At 41.8% G+C, this 26,232-nt stretch overlaps 1 protein-coding gene across 1 annotated transcript in view; it reads right to left on the bottom strand.

Moving 5' to 3' along the window:
- Nucleotides 1-1,707: 1,707 nt before the first annotated feature.
- The window catches only part of ppm1h (protein phosphatase, Mg2+/Mn2+ dependent, 1H), a 44,294-nt gene continuing 19,769 nt past the window's right edge, over nt 1,708-26,232 (bottom strand). The window contains exons 4-10 of the mRNA XM_080874450.1: nt 20,573-20,685; nt 19,485-19,569; nt 19,143-19,261; nt 12,971-13,034; nt 11,046-11,153; nt 4,153-4,304; nt 1,708-3,812 (exon numbers count right to left, since the gene is read on the bottom strand). Coding sequence (XP_080730576.1) covers nt 3,665-3,812; nt 4,153-4,304; nt 11,046-11,153; nt 12,971-13,034; nt 19,143-19,261; nt 19,485-19,569; nt 20,573-20,685 — 789 coding nt within the window. The 3' untranslated portion in view covers nt 1,708-3,664. The remainder of the gene's footprint in view (nt 3,813-4,152; nt 4,305-11,045; nt 11,154-12,970; nt 13,035-19,142; nt 19,262-19,484; nt 19,570-20,572; nt 20,686-26,232) is intronic.

The following is a 26,232-nucleotide window of genomic DNA, read 5'->3' as shown; positions in this document are numbered from 1 at the left end:
TGGGTTAATAAAACTGTTATTTACTACCTTTATCCTCCTCCAAAAGGAGTGTTTCAAGGCCGTGCCCTCGACTGTCCCATGCGGCACTGCAGCGAGGTAACGCATCACCTTCTATTACAGCAAATGAGTATCGCACTCCGAGCCCACTCAGCATCTCCCTCAGATCTGTCCATGGGTGGGGTGGGAGTGCTGTGACCTTGGAAAAAACAAGCCACCCACAGGAATGACTGTGTCATCATTGTCGTCATCCAATCTGGACCACACACGCACACACGTGTGGAGAGTAGGAGTGGAGTGCCAGATCCGAGCTGGCCTGACTGGAGGAGGATGCGGTGCTGGCCTGTGGGGACCAGATGGCCCTCCAGCTCCTGCAGAGGACCCAAGAGTGTGAGATTCCCACGACAGCGCTTAAAAAAATCTTCTGAGCGCGTTCCACATGCTTTCATAAAGGTGATCAAGTATGCAATATCTTAATATTGACATGTTGGAAGGATAACATTGGTTATAACAGCAATTACAGCTCCATAAACATAATCCTAGGTATTTATTTACTGTCGAATTACCGAGAAACTATAAAGTACAAATTTTACCAATAAAAATTGAACATGGAAAAAGAACAAGTTTAAATAACAGCAAAGACCTGGCTGCAGGACCTTGCTCAACATTCCACACCCGTGTTAAACAGCATTATGCAGCAGTGCTTGTGAAAGGATGTCAGGAACAAATGGTCTTACTGATCACCGTCAGTGATGCAACTCTGATGTCTGAGAACTAAACGAAATCCAATCTCTCCAACTTCCTGTGCACAAGAACACAGTTATTACTAATGCTTCATTTGACACGATCCTCCTTTCATATTCCTGAATGTATATTTAAAGGCAGTTGTTTTCTTTTGTTTGTTCGGAGGTTATTTTAGCTACACATTGGGGACTTTTGAGTGTCACAGCTGGGGGGTGGGGGAAGAGTGGGGTGGGGGCACTATTAACCAATCCAAAAACTAACACTTTCACTTTAAACATTTAATTAGTTTAGCCAGGTTTACTTTCCCTCCTGACTCATATTGGATGTTTTATTCTCCTGACATGTTAATTTAATTTACATCCATGGTCTCTTAGGTATTTCAAGTATTCAGTATGACATCACCGGAGAAGGACTCAGCAAAAATGTTGCAGATATTCCTTTTAGCTCCACAGATGTTTGACTTGCATTGACAGAATTTTTGGGTGAAAGAAAATGGCCCACATTCGTACCTTTTTTTGGTCAAGCAATCAAGTACGTGTACGTACGTGTTTTTCAAAAAGTCAAGATTACTTTCCTTGCAGCAGCCTCCACCAGGAAATCTTCATTGAGTTTGGCTATCGTGTGAACTAATACCCTTCATCCACATTTTTGCTTCTGGACTGTCTTGACACAGTTTGTCAGAGCGGTGATGGTCTTATGTGGTGCAGATGCTGTCTCCATTAAAGTCTAAGTTCCAAGAAAATTTCTTGTTTGATGCAGAATCAGTTATATCCAGTATTCGATCGTATTTGATGAGTCATTTACATCAGCGCTATATCAGTTCACGTTTTTAAAAAAATCTTTTCTTTCATAAAGTTCATTTGATACAGTTACCAAAGAGGCCAGGCCGCTACTTTTCCCAATACTCTGAGCTGTCTGCCAAGTGCATTCCAGAGCCAGGATCAATCAACACCATTTATTTATTTTTTAAATCACTGAGGCAGCAGAGAATTGTCACAATTGTTGATCAACTACTTTAATAGAGCAGAAAAATGAACTTCTTCACATTTATTTTTTTTATTGTTCCTATGGGATTCTAAAACAGTACAAATCATGTGTGTTTTGGTTTCGGTAAGATATGCGTGACTTACAGTAAAAGGAAGGGAGAGTTTGTCTGCTGGAAAAGGTTATTTACATTTTTACATTTAAATAAATTTACTCAGTTTCACCATTTTCACCTTCAAAATAAAATAAAAAAAAAGTACAATTTGAAATAAAATATGGAAACCCACTCCGTAACGTAAGAACTGTGTTGACTGCTCAGACACAAGTTTAGCAATGACGGGCCAGATTTATGCTCTGAGGGACATCTGTAACATCAGCGTCGTTACAGGTACCTGTTATTTATACATTTTGATGTATTTTTTTTTAAAAATGAGAACAATAAATCTGAGAAAAGGTTCTATGAGGTAAAGCAGGGATGTCAAACTCCTTTTACATCATGGGCCACATGCGGCCCACTTTGATGTTAAGTTGGTCCGAACCAGCGATACTCCTCTCCTTCTGTCAGTGTAAAGACATTTGACTAAACATTTAATCCCAATTACTATAAGAAAAAGAAGTGCAATTTTTAATTTTTCTACGTGATAAAGAACTGTAGCTGTTGGAAATGAGAGAAATCGGTCAGTGCAAATAAATAAATGTGTAAAAATTACAGAAAAAGCTTCTGGTGGCTCATTTACCCCCCGCGCCCTTGTAATTACAAAACTGAAGGTTTTTGTTAATTCATAGAAAATGCCTTGTTTTATTTTTATTTTTACTCATTTAAAAAAAAAAGTTGAGTGAGAAAACAGGAACCTTTTTGTTTTGATCTTTGTTTATCTGTTACATTATTACCAGTGTCTTATAATTGGCAATAAGGGAGATCTTCATAAGGGGAAATGCTATGTCCTCTTTCACATATCCCAAAGCCATCCAGTGGGCCAGATTGAGTCTTTGCCAGGCCAATTCTGGCCCCAGAGCCTTATATTTGATGCCCCTGCTGTAAAGGATGACTACGTAGCTTAATGATGGCACATGCAGCAGGTGAACGACAGCTTAAGGAGGAACATGTCTGAAACATGTTTGTTTTTCTTTGTAGATCTCAACTGATGTTCAAATAAATACAATAGTAAAGAAATAAGGAGTGTGAAATGTATTGGGCCAAAATCTTTTAAGTGTCACTCCACCTGGTAGTGTAGTCTTCATTTAAAAAAAATCTCTCCTTAATAGCAAACGCAGTATCGCAATGGTACAAATGAGCAAAAAAATGGCAACTGCAGTATTAGAAGTAACAGCCGAAAGTCAGCAGAAGGAAACCCATTTTTCCCACCCATTTCACTGGGAGGTGTGGAAAAGTGAATGGCTGAGTCTGGCTAAGTTAAAAGCGTGCGTGGAACAGAGCTGGAATGATTCATATTTACAGCAGCCTTTAGGTTTGGGGGGGGGGGGGTAAACACTGTACAGGTGTTCAGCCAAACACACTTAACCAATGTCTTGTGTTTCAGATTATTTACATTTTCACATTATTAAATATTGTGCATTAGTTAGTAACAGCAGTCCTGAGATGTCGTCATCTCATTCGAGAGTCCAGGTTTACAGGGTTTGCCCCCCGAAACACAGCTAAGGATGGCTTCCACGAGAATTAAAAAAACAATAATAACAGTAATCATTAACAGCTACTCTTATGATTGTTTCCTTTTCAATATTTAAAAAAAGGGAGAGAGAGAGATCACCCTGATTGAGGATAATCAGGGTGAAACTGAGACAGATCAGGTTTTGATCTGAGCAGAAACAAAAGCACTTTTAAAAGGAGAACAAGGAATGAGGTAAAACTGCACATGTGAAGTTTTAAAAGGTCAAGGCAGGGTTGTGTTTCAGCGATGGCTGCGGTTTCGTAGCTTGGCTAGTTCTGCTTGTTTCCATACATGAGGGGAATGATGTAGACAGAGATGTCATCTCCGGAGCCTAATCTGTCGTTGGCTATCCTCCAGCCTCGATCCTTCAGCACCCCCCTCGCTCTCATTATGAGGTCTTGAGCTGCCATCGTGTACCTGAGGGAACGAAAGTGAGAAGTAGTTACGGTGTCAGCATCACACGGCGATATTCAATTAGATAATGATCAGAACAGGGAATAATGGCAACATGCAGCCATTGAATAAATGCCTCTGCCCACAGTCAGAAGAAAACAAACAAAAATTAAAAAAGTAAAACCATTGAGGAAATAATCAGGGAATCCTGTTAATGAGCTGCTCTTTGACATCATTATCTGAATGTTTGGAAATTTGCGTAATCGTGAGAAGATAACCACGTTCACCCTCTCCAAACAAGACAGAGGTGAGAGGAAGTTCAGGCCTGTCTGCGACTGCAGCTGTGTGGGATGGGTGAACATGCCTGTGCTGATCGTCAGGGTCGCAGTTTGCCAGGAAACAGCCGACCGATTCAGCCACTTCCTGGTTGGAGAGGACGTCCCACAGTCCGTCAGTTCCCAGCACCAGAACGTCATCGGCTCCATGCTCACACTGTGCTAAAGGATAAACTCTGACCTGAAGTTAGAAAAAAAAAAAAAGAGAAGCAAGAATTGTAAAACTTTGCTGTTTGTACAAACCTTGTACACCCGTTACATATTTATAGACAGAAAATATTGTATAGATGGATTGTGCATTTTAGCCGTGTTTAACCTGAAAAAGCTGCTGCAACGCACTTTATAATGTGCTGCACATTCATCTGTTCAACATGCTCACTCTGTAATTAATGGACAGCAGTCTTAAGCCTTAGCCATGGCCTCCTAGTGGTTATCTTTAATCTTGAAAGGGTAAACTGATCCAGATTATATTCTAATACCAGGGTGGTGAATCTGAATTACAGCAATAAGAGCATTTAATAATTTCAAGACGGGATGCAAGTTTAATACTTCAAAACTAACAGAGCAGAGGATTTGCTCTGTACACAAGGCTCAGAGTGAATCCTGGAAGTTCATCTCTGTAACTGATGGCTCAGCTGATACTCTATCACACAACATACTGCCTGTCAGAGGTGGGAAGCAATGAAGCACAGACACTTTATTACTGTACTCGAGCAAAATTGTCAGGTAACTGTATTTCAGTGTTTATTTTTCTGACAACTTTTTACTTTTACTCCCCACATTTTAACACAATTACCTCTGTTTTTTACTCCTTGCATATTCATGTACAGGCATGTTATTTTTTGGTTCATGCATTTTCGGGGAGTCATTGTTTTGTATTTGTCATTGGTGCTTATTGCATAGGATTCACTGCAAATCTTACTGTGCACATGATTCATTACATTATACTCAGGGGTTAATATGTTATAATATGTTAATAAGTTGTGATTGCAGAATACAGCACCTAAGTATGTATACTCCTGCTTAACTGACAAATGTATGTACTTCTGCCACCCGTCTTGGCTGTTTCATACAGGACATGTAGCTTCGGCACCTCTGCAGGCTGCTCTGCAACCCGCCTCAATCCCAGCTGTTTTTCTTTCTTCCTGTATCTGATTTAATCTGGGTTGTATCTGTTGTCACTGACGCCTCTCCTTTTCTGTGCTGCTACTCTCCCTGCTCCTGGCTTTCAGTGTTACAATGCTTTCCCACAATGCAATATAGAAGGCAAGCAGAGGAGAAGCTGGAAATGGCGTAATAATGAAACATCCGATTAAAGTACACCATCTTAGTGGTAAATGGACTGGTTTATCTATAGCACTTTTCTACTTTACTTGAGCACTCAAAGTGCTTCTTGCTTCAAGCCTCATCCACCCGCATTCATACAAGCAATTTTTCTACGCCTAAGTGCTTTCTATGTCTAACATTAACACTCAGAGGGTAACTCAGGATTTACTACCTTGCCCAAGGGTACTTTTTCCATGCAGAGTGGAGGAGTCAGGGATCAAACCACTAACCTTCTGATTAGAAGATGACCTGCTCCATCTCCTGAGTATACTATAATGTTTGCTAATGGGTCACTAACCAGTGACTTAAGAAAAAATGGATTACTGAACTGCTCCCGAGTGGAGCCACGCTGGCCATCTTTTACACAGTCACTGGTACTGTTCAAAGATTTGACAGCTTAGAAACCAAAATTTTCATCTATCATGAGCGCTACATGCCAAGTCAAGGGATTTCCAATTTCATTGTTGTGCTTCAAGCAATTCTGGACCAGAGTGCTGGACCACCCAACATTTTTATTGACATAAGCTACTGAGATTATAAGAAGAAGAAAAAAAAAAATCAATGGCAGCCACAGAACACAATGTAAACTGTTTTGTGGATTACCTGTACTGTAACAAGTCTCTTAGTGTGGATATCTCTACATGAATCTCTCAAAATATCAGAAGAAAAATTACTAGGATGATCTTTCCATTTAATCTCTACTTTCTTAACACATCCGCCTCCATATACTTGTCTAAACAATGTTGATGGTCTCAATCCTTCAAAGATATTCTGAAGCAGGGAAACTCGTGTTACTGTGGCAACTCTGGTGAGGCACAGTCTTTTAAATTACTATGGGCGAACAGAAGCATACTCTGAAACAGCAGGCAAAAATAATACCCAGTGGCCTTGGATGGCTTTTGTTTGGTTGCTTCAAGTAATTCTTTTGCTACTGTGGAGGCGTTGCCTATTCACAGCAGGCACACCAACTTAGGCTACTTTAAAAACAGAACACCACACGCAAGCAGGGAGAGTCACTGTAAGATTATCAAAATGAGTTGTGTGTGGATCACAAGGCTCCATGTTGTGGGGAACCTTGAGATGAACAGTAAGTCAGGCTTTGAAAGAGAGAAACACAGCGAGACTATCAATCTATGAGGCAGCATTCCTATAGTATGTCAAGAAAAGGGAAGGACCTGATCCTCTGATTTTTACTCAAATACCCAAATTCTATGTCAAAATGACTCAAACTGCCAAGGTCAGCCTGTTTTATTTATTTTTTATTCACAACCTGAGAGAAGTCTGTAATTCTAACTTGACAGTGTGCAGGGAAAACATGTCCCCGCAGGACGTTTTCACATTCCCTGCAGGGCACTCTCCCACACATTTCTTTGAACATATAAACTAGTGGATGTCAAAATAAGTCAATATCAGGAAAAAATTCTTCTTTTTGAATGCTTGTATATCTCCTGTGAGAGGCCAGTGGTCTATCCAAGGTGTACCCTGCCTCTCACCCTATGACTGGGATAGGCTACCCTGAATTAGCTGAAAAACCTGAAGACGGCGAATGGGTTTATTAAAGCCTAAGTTACTTTGACAGTGACCTTCAGTTTGTGTGTATTTTGGGGTTCATCTTCCTATAATACACCACAGATTCTCTATGGGGTTGGGGGTCAGGTGATTTGGTTGGCCAGTCAAACGCAGTAATAATTAGTAGTAGTCCTGGCACTTTGGCAGAAACTTCACACTGGAGTTTAAAGACCTTTTTTCTCCTCAAGACTGTAGGACCTTGATTTTCCCATAAAATGCTAATTTTACTTTCATCTGAAGAGACTTTGGACCTCTGAGCTACTGAAACGCTTCTTGCTTTCCTCAGCTCATGTCAGATGCTTCTCCGGTTCAGGCATGGCTTTTTATTAGCGTTTCAGTAGCCTCTTTCCTGAAGACCATCTGTATGTGGTGGCTCTTGATCCACTGACACCATTCACTCCTTGTGAAACTCTCCCAGTTTGTTGAATTTACTTTTCTTAACAATTCTCTGAAGGCTGCAGTCATCACTGTTCTTTGTGCACAGCACTCTGACAACAGTCATGCCTTTCATAGTGACCCTCTGTGACTTCACCCTTAAGCCGATGTTTAATTGTATTGTTATTATTTTTCTTCAAAAGAGGCTATTATGGCCCCTTAATGCTCAGGAATACCACGTCTTTCATATAGAAATCATGTTTTTATGCTCTATCTGGAAAAACCTTGACTTCACTCATCTTATAGGAACATCAAAAAAAGGAGGCTGAACTAGGGCTGGGCGATATGACCCAAAATTCATATCTCGATATTTTTTAGCTGGATGGCGATATAAGATATATATCTCGATTTTTTTTTTTAAGCCATAAGTTAAGAACAAAAAGAGAGTTCTTAGTCACACTGTGTCCCAGATGTCACACGGGCACTTTTATTTACATACAGCGTAGATATTACTCAAAAATAAATTATCAGCATTTATTAAATAATCATGGTCCATAAATAAAAGAAAACAATGTTGTTTTTGTGCATAACAAAAAGCTCACAATTGTGCAGTCAAAATGTAAACTAATAGACGCTGAGCATAATAACAAAGAGACAGATTTCACAGCTGCACCACGTCTCTGAACAGGTGCCATTTGTGGTCCTTATACACACACACAGTACGTATCACTCCGCGAGGCTCCTCCTCTGTAGCCGTAATTCTCCGACAATCCATCAAGCGGTGCAGCTCCGTAGCTTAGCAAAGTCATATTAAAACATTTTTTGACAGATTGCTGAGCGCTGTGTACCACATAAAATCGGTTCGCGGTCAGTAAGCACAACCAGAATTCATACATAAGGCGCACTGTCGATTTTTGAGAAAAGGAAAGGATTTTAGGCCGTGCAGCCCCTCTGGGCTGCATGTCGTTAGCGCGGTTAGCTCGCTAACACGTTGACGCCATCCAGCCCCACGCACGGTAACTCGCTAACGGAGATTTTCCGCTTTCATCTTGTCATTGCCTGCAGGTGAAGCTATGGGGGAGGGGGAGTTGTGTTCAGTGCAGGAGAGGCGAGGCCGAGTAACGCTGCGTAGAGACAAAAGTGGACGAAAGAGAGGCAAACCTGTGGCTCCACAAGTATAATTATAACGTAACATAGACTATATCGATATAAACGATATTGTCACATCTTATATCTCGTATGAAAATATATCGATATTTTTTAAAAACTCGATATATCGCCCAGCCCTAGGCTGAACTATGACTGAACTTTGAGTGCAATGAATTAAAGATCAAGAGAATGTGCAGGTTTTCATGACTACTGCAATCATTTGCAGTGGATTCCTTCTTGCAATCCACTGCACTGCAGGGACCATCAAAGCACACGTTGACCACACAGTTCACAGTCCCTCCTGTTACTGGCTATCAGCGGTTACCTCTGCGCTCTCGTTATATCAGGCGGCTGACACAACGAGGGTAATATAAAACTAAAGAGCCCCTCTAAAACACTAATGTTAACATACTGCCACTCTTGTTCTGACTTTTCCTTTTATTCCGTTTTCTCTCCTCCCCTCCTGACACATGCTCAAATGCAAAGGATTTTAAACCCTAACCCAGACTTTGGCTCCCTTCCCCAGAATAACTTAACATATCTCTCAGATTTTAGTCATTCAGCAGCTACGCAGCAACAAGGCCAAAAAGGAGTAGGCACAGATTTCCTCACTAACAGTCCAAGCGATGTATGTGCCACAAGAGTGCTCTGCTTTCATCATTCTGTATTTGTGTACCCACACACCCACTGTTTTATAGCAACAACTTTATGTAACCTGACGGAGGATAGATGCTGTGAAGTGACCGATGAAGGTGACTCTTTGAGAAGAGTGAGAAGGTAAAAAACAATTACATTACAACTGCTAACATCCAGGTTTTTCTTCTTCTGCTTTGTGACAGACGATGTAATCATTGCATTTGATGCAGTCATGTGAAAAAGTGTAACCCACAGAAATTGTTCCTATTAAGGCAGGTTATAAACTCAAGTGAATAGCACACAAAATTCATATTTTGTAGACGATTTAGATTTTTTAAGTGGCTTTAAAAATAAGTAGGTACATTTTCAGATTTGTTGCCATAGATTCAAACATCCTAAAGTGTGGTAGATGAATCCAAGATACTGTCTGGCCACAGTAACATTAGACCTGATTGGTGAGACATGGGCAGCTCTGTGGGAGAAAAACCTCATACAAGCTATATGGTAAATGGTAAATGGCCTGTATTTATATAGCGCTTTACTAGTCCCTAAGGACCCCAAAGCGCTTTACATATCCAGTCATCCACCCATTCACACACACATTCACACACTGGTGATGGCAAGCTACATTGTAGCCACAGCCACCCTGGGGCGCACTGACAGAGGCGAGGCTGCCGGACACTGGCGCCACCGGGCCCTCTGACCACCACCAGTAGGCAACGGGTGAAGTGTCTTGCCCAAGGACACAACGACCGAGACTGTCCGAGCCAGGGCTCGAACTGGCAACCTTCCGATTACAAGGCGAACTCCCAACTCTTGAGCCACAATCGCCCCTATAAAGGACACTGACAGAAATGTTGTATTTTGGAAGTTGCTTCGCTGCCTCAGATACTGGGCACATTGCAGTCATTGATTCAAATATGTATTCCGCACCATATCTAAGAGTGTTAGGAGATAACACAAGGCCATCTGAAGAGCAAGGTTTGCAATTTCATTAAAAGAGCACCTCTCTAACTGTTGAGCACAAGGAGTGAGGATCGATAAAGCCTTCAACTTGTGCTGAGGCCAGTGGCCGGGGGAAGCGTTTTAGTTTAGGGAAGAATAGATTCAACTGAATAGCAGCTGTTTCAAAAAGAAAACCACCTGTGAAAAAAAGAGAGAAACTGAAGATGAAAGAGGATATGATGATGCAAAACAAACCTCAAATGCCACAAAAGCTTAAGGCATTCAAGTTTGAAGGTTTCACTGTGGCCCCATAGTCCTCCAAAACGCACATTATCGGAAACCTTTATATATGTCGTACATACAAAACGGCCCAAGAGTTTCAGAGAATTAGTATCCTATAGATAAGAACTGCAGGAGAAAATCCACAGAAAGAACTGAAAGACTGCTGTTTACAAAATGCTTTTGTAATCTGTAATAGTTTGCCAAAGGAGGCCGTGCAGTGTGTGGCCAGTCTTTGCTCTTACTTTCTTATTTTGAAACTAAAAACGATGGAAACAAAAGTAGTGCGCTCACCGTCTCGGCTATTTTTGCATATTTGCTGTGGTTGTGTTTGTTAATATCATCGTTATCTATAGTCAGTATTTCAACGATTGTCAAATGTCTGGTTGCTCAGACAAGCCATAAAAGCCAACAACCTCCCATGGGATGTACTTATTTTTTCACATGACTGCATATCCTTGAGAGCCTAGAGGGTGGTAGAGCCTGTTCTTGTCAATACTTGGCGAGAGGCCCAAACCCACTGGACAGGTCGAACAGAAAAGACTCTGAATCCTTTTTCCTTCTTTGCTGTAAGGCAAAAATTCTAACAACATGACCAAGGCAGACATAGAGAAGGACACAAAAATGTAAAACTGGAGCGTACCTCTGGGCAGCAGGACAGGAAGGGCTTAATGTAAATGTTGGAGTCGTGCACTTTGAGACTGTGGTCTCCGAGGCCTCTCGTTACCCCGATGGTCGCCAGCACGCGAGCCTGGAAAAGATCAGAGGCATTTAAAGCACAGCCTCCGTATGAGTCAAACAAAGCAGCAACAAACTCTACGAAAGGCATTTTCATTTCTGCCCATGACTGATCGTCTTATAATGAGTGAGAGCTTATGTAGATGTTATCTAGAAGGCCACCGTGGAAGCCTTTTTAAACTCGGGTCTCCATTTTGAAGCTTGGTCATCATTTCTGCTCTTCGTCACAGACTGCAGAGATCGGAGAACCTGACGACACCATGACTGGTGAACAGTTTAGAAACGAGCCAGAGGTTTTGATTATTTGAATCGCTTTGCTTTTAGGAAAATCTTACATCTAAAATCTTGCATAAACCACCATGTGTAGAGCAGGTCGCACATAAACCAGGAAGATAGATGTCAACAACATCAGCCTGTGGTAATAATTCTACCATTCATTATAATTTTTCCAAATATTTGGAACATGTGGTTAACATTTGGGTTTGTTTAATTATGTCTGTGGGTTTTAGACTTCAGGCACTGACTGCAAAGTATTAAAAACAGCCCTTAGATTTTAAATTATGTTAGTTTGCTAAATTACTTTTGAGCCTCTGAAAATGTGGGATTCTGTATAAAAAGAGTAAATGTAGCACTTTGGATCAATCCACTGAGAGACAGACAGCCATTAGGCATCTAGAGCCAATTCAGAAAAACTAGTTAAACTAACTACATGTCAGAGAGAACATGCCTCACAGCAACAGATGGTGGGTTCAAACCCAGGACCTTGTTGCTGTGAGGTATCAGTGCTAACCACTGTACCACCGTGCTACGCTTTTTCCCCCCCTCTTTAAATCCTGCAATTAAAGCTGAAAGTCTGCACTTCAATCACATACTGATTGTTTGATCCTCCCTGAAGCTGATTCATATTGTCTGGAAATCTCTACTGTACAGAGAAAGAACTTTTAGGCACGAGCACAAGAGGAGCCGAGTAGGACTGAGCTTGGATCAGTATGCAGAACGACGCAGGGAGAGTGTTTTAAAGTGGTGGAAAGGTTCCTCCAGCAGAGAAAGGGGTAAAACATCCTGGGATTAATTGTAGAGTGCCGGTGCCCAGAGGGCGGCGCACCAGGGGCTTTGAAGTGTTCTGGCGTTCCTCTCTCTCACTCTATCTAGCCATCCATCTCCGCTCCTCACTTCAAAGGGAGAGGACACGACGTGGGCACCGGCAGCTGCGCCGGGGTGAGTCTGAATGCGGTTGTGGGCACATAGAATACTGTAGGGGTGACATCTTTCCCCTGCTGTCAGTCAAACTCAAATCTATTTTCTGTACGTATGGAAGTGAAAACTGGGGAAGAGCACGGCGAGAGCATATTCGGGTCTATCACACTGCTCCTTTGACCTTTTCAAGTCAAAAAAAGAGAGAAAGGCTCCTACACACCACTGCATGTACAGTGTAACTGAACGAGGGGGAAACTCTTGACCTTTTGTTTTGTGTCATTTCCCTTTTTTCAGCGTTGACAAGATTTTGTTAGTACAAGTCAGTGTTTCAGTATTGATATATTCAGTTAGCATATGTTACCTTTCATCAGATCCATCTAACACACGACTCAGATAGGACCATCACATTAGACCTCTGCCTATTTTTTTTTTGTTTTTGTTTTTTAAATTGGCTGAAAAACATAATAATAAGTCCTTGGAGAGCTCGTTTGTGCTACAGGTTGTGCAGGATTCAAAAAGGCCAGGAATGTCTCTACACAGCGATTTGGGTGATGTGAGGTCGGGTGTACCAATGATGCCCCGGTGAGCTTTGATTACATGCATGGCACATGAGGCTGTGGAAGCACTTCTTACCTTCTTCCCTTCACCGTAGATCAGGGGAAACTTTAGGTCATCTTCCTCTATGGTTTTATATGCCCTGTGCAAAGAATACAGAACACGTTAATGTTTTTTTTTCTTCCTGTTTATAGCAGGCTGCACACACACATGCCCTAGAGATACTTCACTTCCATACCCCCACCCCCTCTCCTTCCCACAGGCCCTGCTGCTGACATGAGGGGACTGGCACAGAGAGAGAAAAGGCAGAGTTAAAAATTCACACAAACACACAGAGATCCTTAGCTTAATTCTCTCACTTTCTTTTCCCCCCCGTTTCTAACTGATCCTGTGAAGGTATCCCTAGCGACAAAGAAGACGCCTGCACGAGACAGTCTAGGTGCACTGTTGGTTTTCTGCAACTGTCTGTGGCGCCTGCGCATGTACGCCTCTGAAGGTCTGAAAGTAAAGCAGCTAAAATGATGCAAGAGAATCCACACTTTCCATTCTCCTGTTCTCAGAGCACTCTTTAAACTCCCCACGCGAACTAATGAATAATTTACCATCTTCACACTGGGACTAGACAGAGCTTCGCTGTGAGGAGGAAGACTGTACAATGCTCGCTGTATTCATCTCAGATCTAAGCGATACACTTTTCACCTTTACAATTCGGAAAGTCGAAGTGAAGAAACCCAGCACTCTTGCTCCTGGTGCGTGTGCTCCTATTCATCTGCGAGCAGCTGTACTTCACAGGAGCAGCTGTATAACTTTACTGTACCAGATACATAACAAAACCCAGCCAATTTCCACGAGAGCTGCCAGGTCAGAGTTTTCCATTCAGAACTCGCACCAGGTGCTGTGAATAAAATTCTGGCTCTTGAGCGAGCGCTGACTTGGTTGAAAATACAATTAGAAACACAGGTTTCTCTTTATTTTAGCTGTCAGATCACAGGGAGCGAGGAAAAGAATATTCAGAATGGTCATAAAAGTGGCCTAACGTGGATCGGGGGATGCTTTTCATGTAGGGAAATTTCCTGAAAATAAATGTTTAGTTTGAAAAGCTGCTAAAAAGACAAATGTTTCATTTGTGAATGTGACCCAAGTCTGCCCAGCACACCACAGTCCATGTACTTCAGATTAGCGGGGACCAGGATGGTTTCTACATTACTGCTGGTTTCACTCAGAGAGACCATATGTTTCCACCTTAGGCGAGCGCTACACTGCTGCACTCAGCACTTTTTTTTTTTTTTTTTTTAAACTGTGAAAGCAAGAACTATCACAGAGAACACAGCCCACAAACACAGGAATACAGTCTAGAGCCTCATCTAAGCGAGGAGAGCTGTATTACCAAATAAGAGCCTTCAGAAGGATTTCCTCATCAGTTTCTTAGATCTAAAATAGCACGACCGATGATACGAAACTTAAAACCATCTACCAAGACAGGGTTCACTGTTTTTGTTAGGAAAAAAAAAGAAAGAAAGAAGAAGAGGTGCTACTTCTGCTGTGTCACTCAAAACTTCTTTTGTTTTACCCTTTCACCTTCAAGATTTGTTAAATCTCCTGAAAAAAACAAAACTACGACACGGAGACACGCATTCCTGTCATTATTTCAAAGATGTCTTGGATAAAATCCCCAGAGCCTGCTGTCAGGGACGGCCTCCCCCTCGAGACGAGTGTTTACAGCGAATCCAGCCTGTCTGACTCGAGATAACAAGAGTGTGACAGGATGAGAAAGATACACATTAATCCTGTTATGATACCTGCTCCTTGCTCTGGGACACTGAGTTCTAAAAACAGCAAAGAAAGTTGCTCAAGGGCCGCGCTGTTTCACCACACTTCTTTTTAAAGAAGTGTGGTCACATCCCTGTGGTCACATCCTCACATCCCCTGAGCTTCCCAGCTCAGGGGATGTTAGAGGTGGGCGAATGGAACCAGATATCGACATTATCAATACTACCGCTGGAATTGGTATCAGATCAATTGGGCACGTCTATTTTATTTATAACCTACAGTAAAGTGCTGTAGAGGCAGGTGCATTTACACTCCAGATCTTCAAAACCCCAAATCAAAATACATGAAACGTAAAGTAAAAATAAAAACAGGGATTTATTGGTGAAAATGGGTTCAGAATTGGCAAATTAATGATGATTCATCTCATAAATCTCCCCTAAATGACCTGCCTTTTATTGACCCTGTATTTACTTGGCATTGGTTCAGTATGAAACTTTGCAGTATTGTAAAGCACCGCAGGATGTTTGGTTGCTTGATACATTGCAGCATGTGACTAAAAGGGGGGCGGGTACACCAGGGAAAGAGGGCAGAAGGGGTTGTATCATGTTTTCCCTGCAGGTGACTAAAAGGTGGACAGGAGGGAAGAAGGTGGTGTCACCTCCGCCCGCTGCAAAGAGGGGGTGACAGAAAAACATTGGCAGTGCATGCACCGCGTCATAACTCGCTTGCACACTGCTATATATACACACCTGTCAACAGATACTGAGGTGACATTGTAACGGGCCGTGTCAGCACTGGATGAGTCACACAAATTAGTGCAATTGACAGTTGGTTTTTAAAAAAAAAACAATTTTTTTGGTCAACCTTGATAGATTGAGTGGTGCTTTCAAGAGCAAAGCAAGGCCAGAGAAAATGGCAGTGACCCAGCGACTCCTCTAATGCAAGCTGTAGGCATCAGTCATACCAATACAAAGCCATAATGGAAAAAGAAAGAAGGAGCAGATGGAGGGCTGGAAGACAGAGAGATTCCAGGCGGGCGAAATTAATACAGCACTTTGTGAAGTTTTCAGCACTATGGCTGTTTAGACGCATCGCACGCTATAATCAGGGAGATATCTAATCAGCCCCCAAATTCATTCATTCTGCAGCTTGACAACAACCCAAAACATGCATCCACAGTCATGAAGAACCATCTCTAGCAACAAGGAGGCCTGCAACAGATGGTCTGGCCCCCACAGAGCCCCGATCTCAGCGTCTTGGAGTCAGTGTGGGATTACATGAAGAGAGAGAAGCAGATGAGACGAGGCGCGTTTTCCCGAGATGCCTGGAAAAATCTATTTGCCAAGTACCTTGAAAAAAGTGTTTGCCCACAAGAACCTGGTATTGTTTTCAAGGCTGACCATGGTATTTTCTTTTTCTTCTTACATACAACACTCTGTAAGAAGAAAAGTATACCTTAAAGACTTTTGAGTGAATGCCACTGATACGACTGTTTGTGCTTCACAACCATTCACTGTCATCCATCCCTTCCCTCCTTTGTGACCAACACAACATACCAATCATCCTTCCTTCATCTGTTTATCAATTTTTACATCTTACCTCAATCCACTTACTTCTTTTTCCTTACTCCAGTCACCCACCCCTCTTCCCCAACCTCCTTCCCTCCCTCCACCTGCCCGCCTGCGTTACCGCAGCTTCTACATTACGGCGAACACGGCCGACTGCTCAACATCCATCATTCTGGGCAAATAACACAGCCTTCCATGCCGGCCAATGACCACTATTACAGCCGACAATGCCAACGCCAGAACCTCAATCTGGTCCAACTGGCCGAGGGAGGGGAGGTAAAGAAAGCAAGGGAGGGAGACAGAGAGGTGGGCTGCAGGCCTGTATGCCTTCATTAGACTGCAGCCTTGATCACGGATGCCTTTGAGGGAATTGGACGCCAGCGTACGCCTACGCGCTCACAGCATGTGGGCACACAGGCTGCACATACACATATACATGCACAGACAGAAAGCTGAAGAAAGATTAAAAAAAAAGAAAAAAAAGATCCTCTCTCCCTATACAGCATATAATCTGCACCTATAGACGATGACACAGTTAAGTCAGAGCCATGCACTTCAGATCAATTAGCTACAGCAGCTGACAGGGTACTAATTTAAGACCCAGACTTAGTCCGGGTGAAATTGAGCCATAACTGGGTTATGGGTAGAACCTGATTAAAAATACATCACAGGCTGTCTCTGCTGCTCAGACAGTAAGCAGGCAGACTGAGTGAGAGTTTTGGGCCCAATAAGAAGTGCAGCCACTGACTGACCTACATCTGCTTGAACTGAGCAGAGCCATAAAACACAACTGCATGCAGGTGGAGTCAAAAAAATATATCCTGCTCAACTCTCGTCAGTCACCCACTTCATCCTCAGTTCACGCTTTCCTTCGATAGAAGTGTCTCTCCTGTAAATGCATCTGAATAGCAATACTTGTAGTTTTCTAGAAACAATACAAAACATAAAACACACAATAATTAGCTCTGCCAGTCATTGCATGGATTCTGCTTAGTATCTCAGCCAGCTCGGGATAGACTGCTGCCAACGTATGTCGCAGTGCAAGTGACACAAACGGCACTGAAATCCTATTTAAGAGCCCAGAGCATCCTGACTGAGATGCAGAAGTCTGATTAGAATCACATTAAAAAGCAGGCTTTCTAAACTGAAATGCCTTTTCCACTAGTTTGGGGATTTTTAATAAGGGATCATTCTACATATCAACTTAAATAATCTGTAATTATTAATAATGGATAAAAAACTGTTTTTAAAACTACATTTAACTATATTACACGCTCTCAGTGTCAGCAGAGGTTACCAGTTCAATTTCCTAAAACAGTGAGTCTTTTCTAAGAATTAGTCACACCTCAAGTAGAGCACCAATACTGACTGTGGTCCACCACCACGAACCAGATACGTGAATAATAATAATAATAATGATAATAATAATACACCTGCACCTTCACTTCGAAACAAGCATCTGGTTTTGAGCGTTATATTTTTCTCATCCCCTCTCTCTTTACGTGTGTCTGTGTGTGCTTGCATGCATGAGTCATTAGTTAATAAGAATACAATCATATCCACAAACTTCATAAAAGGCTCTCTGAAGGTCTTTCAAAGATTTCCTTTGGATATTGGCTGCTTTGTCACTCGTTTTCAACCCCATCCTTGTACCTGAGCATTTTTGGAAGAATGTTTTTTTCCCCTTGTTAAACTGACTTATGAATTATTCAACCTTTAAAAGCGGTCAAATCGTTATCAGGATGTAAGGAGGAAGTCAGCTGAGAGGTACAACAGTGAGTGTCTGTAGCCAACTGTAAAACATGGCAGAGGCTCGGTCATGGTTTTTGACTTGTCTAGATTTTGATTCGCAATGCAACACCATTCGGAAAGCATCTGATTGGCTGAATTTATCAGCGTGGCAATGAACCCAAACACACCGTCAATGCTGTAAAATCATACATGAATAGCAAATCTCATAGGCTAGCCTAAGCAGAATGGAGAGCTCAATATTATTAATATAAGGAGTGTTGTGATTGCACGTATTTTTAATAAATCTGTAACCCAATTTCCTTTTTTTTTCCATTTATAGAGCTTTGCACTGTTCTATATGTTTAGTTTTGTAATCCATATTGTGTTAAGTTACCTGGGTAAATATGCTAAATTAGCTGTTTAATCGTAAAGGTAGCGATGAAGACCTTACTTTATTTCTGAGTGTTTTTGAATTGCGGTAATGCTAGTTTAATAGATTGCCATGGCTGGAAAAAGTAAAAACAAAAGGTGAAGATTCAGCAACGATAACTAAAAGCTTTAGTGGTCCTACAAAATTAAATGATCTATCCTTGAACCCATTTCTACATAAAGAAAATGTAAACACAATGTTTATATAATATAACCTTCCCTGCCTCCGTTTCTCTGGTGCCCTGGTCTCAGCTTTTTCTGTTAGTCACTTCTTAGTTTTTATACATTTTTTTCTATTTCCCTCCTTTTCTCTCCATCTGTACACTTTTTATTTTTCTCTTTACTTTAGGACACAGGGCAAGGTCTTTGCTTTGCCCACTAACACACAAAAGAAGAAATACGAAGGACAGTTCCTGACCTCTTTATGACAACTGATGACTTGAATGACTTTTTAAAAGTAAAGTTTCTTCTCCCCATTGTGGCCATTGTGTTAATAGTTAAGTACTGAGTGCTAATGAACTGAATTACTCGGTGAATGGGACACAGATGAATTTCTTTATAGGGTACATAAATGCATTCAACGAGATATGTGGCTAAATAACATCGACAGTATTTCTAACAAATGTGAAGGACTTGAGTGCAGAAACCAAAATGTTATCCTCCCAGGTGGATACTGGACACTGACATACATTCAATCAGCAGTAATTTAGTCAAGAAAAAAAAAAGAAAAAAAAAAGTATTAGTTAACCCACCATCCTGACATGGTGAAGTCACGATACAGCATCCTCTTCCCCACCTCCTTCCTCTGGACTCTCCTTGGGAATTCCAGATGTGTAAACTCATTCCCTAATAAGTGGGGCTGCATGTAGGCCTGTGATATGAAAAGAGAAAAAAAAAACAGAAAGAGAAGAAGATTGACGCGCCCTAGGGATAGGAAAAACAATTCCATAGTCTATTAAGCTGGCACAGAGAGCAGGCCGTGTAAGAGAGACAGAGCTAAGCATAGCTGGTGTCTCAACAGGAGGGGAGGCCAGCTCTGCTAATATCTGACAGCTGTGCTTGCTAGAAAGGAGCTGAGAAAGTTTCTTTCTTACCAAGAACTGCAGTCGCTGCCTCTCTGACTCTGGTGTGAACTCTGCTGACATGGGAATGACTTCCCCAGACCGGATAATGATAGCTCTGAGGGAGAGGAGCAGACAAAGCAAAACTCTATTCATCCAGGAAGGGACACAGTTGTTCCTGTAGGCTAAAGGGCACGAGAAGGTGAGCGAGAAACACAGAGACGAAAACAAAGAAGATTCTACAGTCTGCTACAGCAGGGGAAATCACTATTTTTGAACCTCTTTCGAATTTGTTAGTTTTCTCACATACAAATAAACAACATTTTAATGAAGAGGGACGGAATATTAACCAAAAATCCAGAACAAATAAACACTTCACATAAAAGTTCTAAATTAATTTAAAATGTTATTAAGGGAAGTAAGTGTTTGATCCACTACGATCTGCTGCTACAGATTGGTTGTGCGCTTGTGTGCCACACAGATTACAATCAACCAAGCAATTAGAGATACTCCTGATTATAGCTCATTATGTCCACAGACACCTGTCCACAGAATCAGTTTAATTCATTAAAACCTCCCCTCCACTGTGGACAAGACCAATGAGCTGCTAGACCATTAACAAGAAGCTTCACGTGAAGCTGACCACTGTTGGTGTGATTATTCAGAAAAAACTCTCTCTCTCGGTCTGGAGCTCTTATGTAAGATATCACCTCATTGGGTGAAGATGATCATGAGAAAAGTGGTGGAACAGCCCAAAACTACACGGCAGGAGCTTGTAAATGAGCTGAAGGGAGTTGGACCGCAGTCACCAAAGATGACCCAAAGATTACCATCCCCATAGTCAAGCATAGAGGCGGAAGCGTTATGCTTTGTTCGTGTTTTGCTAGGGGATACTTATTTTAGTCAGTGACATACAAATCAATACGTATTTTTATGCAATGTGTTTTTTTCTGGATTTTTGGTTGATATTCTGTCTCTCCATTAAAATAAAACCAGCATAAACACCAGAGACTGTTCCTCACATCCAAGCGAGCAACCTCACAAACTCAGCAGGGGATCAAATAATCATCCCCCCCCCCCCACTGTATCTTACATATACACTCATTGCATGTGTATCACACCTGCTGTCCCCGGCATTCCCCACATAGAGGTTGCCGAGTAAATAGACGACCACCAGCGCTGTGCAGCCACCTGAGATGTTGTAGACCGCCTTCTCCTTTTCTATCTGTAAATCCTAAAAAAAGACAAAACACACAGAGACACAGACAGATTATGATGACGAGGACACATAATCCACAACCGATCCTCTGCACACCGTCATGTTTCTAATCACCACAGCTTTGAAGAACTGTTTTTCCCCATACAGCTTAAAACTGATACTGAGAAAATATTGCCTTGATACTCAAATCCTGTCATGATGCCGTTATTAATTATAGCACCATAATGAATTCATTTATCAAGAGTGCCACAAGTCAAGGAGCAATAAAAAAATAATGGAAACCAAAAAGGACAGATGAGAAAGTTTGGAGGGGCCCACTGATTATTACACCAGCTAATTAGCCCAGATTAATTTGGTGCTAATTAAACCAAAAATGATTTGAAGAAAACCATGCCGTCAGTTCATTCATTAGATGAATAATTAACCTGTCACTGAATTAATCAAAGCACTAACGTAAATTTGAACCAAGCCGCTCAGACTGCATTTAACCCTTTTTTGTGCTCTCCGTCTGCTGGTAACGGCTCCTCTGTTTTTTTTTTTCCTTTCTTTTAAATCGCACTACAGAAGCGGAAAGATATTTCAGGGAAACGAGTGACCCCATCAGGCACCTCATTCCCATCCCGGCGTCACTATCAACAGACTGAGTGGGGCCGATAATGTTGGCAAACACATTTGCAGCAAGTCCACCCTAGCACGTTTTTCCCATGAGGGATGTCACCCCTTACTAAAGCGTATCGCCCTCTGCTCTGCCGCCGACGCCCTCCATCTGAATACAACTCTGTAAGCGTGCGAGCATTGCAGTGCGAGCAGTGTGGTTCTCTGACAGGAGACAGGAGTGGAATGCAGCGTGTGCGCACTCTGTGTGCATAACTATGTGTTCGTGTCCAGATGTAAGATGCATTAAGTGTGAATCTGAGTGCGCGTGTGTGTGGGTTGCACTCCAGCAGACACTCCTGGGGGTAGGGGGCTGAAGGAAGGGGTTGGAGGATAGGAGGGGTGAACAAATGTGTCCTTCACCCTGGATGAATTATGAATCCATAGCGAGCTATGCATATTTATCCTTGCTGTATCCAATACCTCTTGCTGCAGGCAAGTCTTCAATAATGAAAATGTCTGCATAAACATCTACACCTTTCTCCTGTGCGCCTGAGCCAGGAAGAAACAACTGAGCTTTAAACCAGAAGGCAGACCAAAAAAAGAAAGACGTAGAGCAGTTCAACGCTCATACATGCTCATCTCTTTATACCATACTACTATAAATGCTGAAGCGCTTTTTGCACAGCCCTGCATCTTTATTGTTTCCTGGAAGGAAGAAAAATACCATCAAGTAATACTGGTAGGTCTGACATCCCTGAGTGTCACATCAGTCGTGCAACATATCAACAAACTAGCCAACATACCAACAACTAAAGGGACATTAAGTGAATTAAAACAAATTTAATCGGACATTCTAACAAGGAGAGTCCAACCAGAATTAAGCAATTGTTTCCCACTTCAAAGTACAGCAAGTATACACAAAAGGTATCGTACGATTCACGCCTATATCGCATCAGACAGCTGAATCTCAACTCAGTGAAACACAACTGGGAAAACATTTCATAAAAAAAATCTTTTAGCTGTACCAACCCATCAACCAATCAGCCCATCAACCATGTTCGTTGCGGAAGATGACTAACTGGTTCTGCAGGATATCTTCCTATCCTAAGTTTTTCCTTCCCAGTGTCACCAATTGGCTGCACAGGAGGTCCTCTGACTGTTGGGGTTTTATCTGTATTATTGTCGGGTCTTTACATAAAGCAGGTTGAGGTCACTGTTGTTGTGATTTGGTGCTATATAAATAAAACTTAATTGAATTTGATATTTATGTATAGTGCGCCCATAAATAATTTGGATGTTGCTGTTTTAAAAAAAATCTTTAAGTTGCTCTAAAAGTCAAAAATAGACACGAGGTAGACTCACATTTTGTGTGACTGCATTTTCGAAGACCAAAAGTTTTTTGTGTGTTGTTCTTCCAGTCAGGAAGGCCACAGTACTGCTCAGACCAGCCTTATCATTTAGTGAGTTTACTGAATCAGTGAGAGAGCCCAAAGATATTAGGTCCAAAAGCAGGAAATGAAAAGAAATAACTCAGGACAGTCACAACAGGAAAAGAGGATTAATTTCAGGCAAGAGAGCTCTCATGATCGACAGTGTGGCAGGTAATTAACGGAATTAATCATTTTGAACTAATTAGCGACAGCAGTAACTATCAGTTGATTTTGAATGCAGAAAAAGACCTTTGGGTGAAATCTTTTTGCAAATTAGAAAAACAATCCTAGCATCAAACACACACTCACACAGCCACAAGCCTATCTGACAGGACAGGTACTATTCACTACTGCTATACTATGGCCATATGAAAAACAATGTTTTCAAATGACTGTATGCAGGCCTGGTGGTGGGACTCAAGTGAATGATATGAGGATATGAGGGATGAGTCAAAACATTTGCACAGTCGACTACTGTGCAAATAAATACTAGTTTTGTGTCTGCATGATAAATATACTGCTACAGTAAGCAGCTTGTTAGCTCAGTACAGGCTATAACTTTAAATCAAAATGTTACACTGTCACATGAGAGGTTATGTGCAAAACTATTTTAAAGCTCGGGCCACAACACTTTCAAATAACCTGTGATTATAACTCGTACGCATATTTCTCTCGTTCTGGCTCTTACGTATTTTTAACTGATGAGCTGGTATTTCAGCCAATTAAGCTAATTAAGCTAACCTTGGTTTGAGTCTCTCTCCTAAAGCTGCAAAGCTAATAGGCTAATTTAAAAAGTCAATAAGCATGTTGTAGCTTTTGAAAATGTAGTTCTAATGTAAGCTTACAAATCAGAGACCAAGCCCCACAGTTCAAAAATAGTGGTAAAATGTACAAAGACAATTATTATGGCTAAACTCGATTATACGATGTATACATAGTAAGAAGTGTATATATGATATGATCTACAAATAAATTGGACAAAAAAAAAAAAAAAAAAGGTGAGTGAGTACTGACATATTTCCTGCCCTGGCTTTAGATACAGCTCAGGTGATACACCTCCGTCTATCAGCTAACACTGGTTTTGATATTTACACAGGGTTTATCAGGCCTCAACAGCCCCTCTATTTCCAATGGGGATGTGTGCCAGAACTGAAGGTGGAGCCTGCTGATAAGATACAGAGATTGAGTGAGATCTTTTTTGTGAGACCAAACCTTTCCAAGACTCCCTGACACTTTCCATTTTCTTTCTTTCTTGCTTGCTTTCTTTATGGGGGGGGGGGGGGGGGGGAACGAGCTTCCTTGAAGAAAAACAGGTCTACAGTGGGGCAAAAAAGTATTTAGTCAGCCACCGATTGTGCAAGTTCCCCCACCTAAAATGATGACAGAGGTCAGTAATTTGCACCAGAGGTACACTTCAACTGTGAGAGACAGAATGTGAAAAAAAAAAAATCCATGAATCCACATGGTAGGATTTGTAAAGAATTTATTCGTAAATCAGGGTGGAAAATAAGTATTTGGTCAATAACAAAAATACAACTCAATACTTTGTAACATAACCTTTGTTGGCAATAACAGAGGTCAAACGTTTACTATAGGTCTTTACCAGGTTTGCACACACAGTAGCTGGTATCTTGGCCCATTCCTCCATGCAGATCTTCTCGAGAGCAGTGATGTTTTGGGGCTGTCGCCGAGCAACACGGACTTTCAACTCCCGCCACAGATTTTCTATGGGGTTGAGGTCTGGAGACTGGCTAGGCCACTCCAGGACTTTCAAATGCTTCTTACGGAGCCACTCCTTTGTTGCCCGGGCGGTGTGTTTTGGATCATTGTCATGTTGGAAGACCCAGCCTCGTTTCATCTTCAAAGTTCTCACTGATGGAAGGAGGTTTTGGCTCAAAATCTCACGATACATGGCCCCATTCATTCTGTCCTTAACACGGATCAGTCGTCCTGTCCCCTTGGCAGAAAAACAGCCCCATAGCATGATGTTTCCACCCCCATGCTTCACAGTAGGTATGGTGTTCTTGGGATGCAACTCAGTATTCTTCTTCCTCCAAACACGACGAGTTGAGTTTATACCAAAAAGTTCTACTTTGGTTTCATCTGACCACATGACATTCTCCCAATCCTCTGCTGTATCATCCATGTGCTCTCTGGCAAACTTCAGACGGGCCTGGACATGCACTGGCTTCAGCAGCGGAACACGTCTGGCACTGCGGGATTTGATTCCCTGCCGTTGTAGTGTGTTACTGATGGTGACCTTTGTTACTTTGGTCCCAGCTCTCTGCAGGTCATTCACCAGGTCCCCCCGTGTGGTTCTGGGATCTTTGCTCACCGTTCTCATGATCATTTTGACCCCACGGGATGAGATCTTGTGTGGAGCCCCAGATCGTGGGAGATTATCAGTGGTCTTGTATGTCTTCCATTTTCTGATGATTGCTCCCACAGTTGATTTTTTCACACCAAGCTGCTTGCCTATTGTAGATTCACTCTTCCCAGTCTGGTGCAGGTCTACAATACTTTTCCTGGTGTCCTTCGAAAGCTCTTTGGTCTTGGCCATGGCGGAGTTTGGAGTCTGACTGTTTGAGGCTGTGGACAGGTGTCTTTTATACAGATGATGAGTTCAAACAGGTGCCATCCATACAGGTAACGAGTGGGGGACAGAAAAGCTTCTTACAGAAGACGTTACAGGTCTGTGAGAGCCAGAGATTTTCCTTGTTTGAGGTGACCAAATACTTATTTTCCACCCTAATTTACGAATAAATTCTTTACAAATCCTACCATGTGGATTCATGGATTTTTTTTTCACATTCTGTCTCTCACAGTTGAAGTGTACCTCTGGCGCAAATTACTGACCTCTGTCATCATTTTAAGTGGGGGAACTTGCACAATCGGTGGCTGACTAAATACTTTTTTGCCCCACTGTAGATCCTTTGAGGGGTGAGACTCTGCCAAAATCAGCTTTTGGGTAGTTTCTCAGCAGGAGCAGAGCTGACAGTGTTTTGTTCCAAGAGGAAATGTGTGCCATTTGAACCAAACTGCATCTAATTTTACGGAAAAATGATTACTGAAATTAAAATAAGTGACAGCTCGGGAGGAGAGTAAGTACTGTAATTAGAACCCATTGTGTTGTAAGAAAAAACACACTGTGACCACCTGAAGAAACAAATTAGTGTAGCACTGAACAATGAACCTAAAATACACTGTATGTGCTTTAAAATATATGATTTAAAAATAGCTCTTTCAGGGGCAAGTTCGGGAGGAAAAGAAGCCAATGTTGGTTGCAAGTAGAAAAATAAAAGAGTAAGGAGGACTCCACCACAGAGAATGTGCTGCCTTTTCGGTGAAACACTGAATTGAACCCGAAACCTGATTTCTACTAATTAATGCCACAATGTTCAACAAATGTTAGCCTGACATTGTTTCAGTAATCACCCTGACTGTTTCTAAAAACATCCCTCACAACTTCGAATCAGCAGTTCAATAATCAACAATTCACAGTTGAACTTTTAGTTAACTAATCCTGCAAAAAGCA

This window comes from Rhamphochromis sp. 'chilingali', assembly GCF_963969265.1.
Source record: "Rhamphochromis sp. 'chilingali' genome assembly, chromosome: 2".
Lineage (NCBI taxonomy): Eukaryota > Metazoa > Chordata > Actinopteri > Cichliformes > Cichlidae > Rhamphochromis > Rhamphochromis sp. 'chilingali'.
This window is presented reverse-complemented; position numbering and strand designations above follow the sequence as displayed.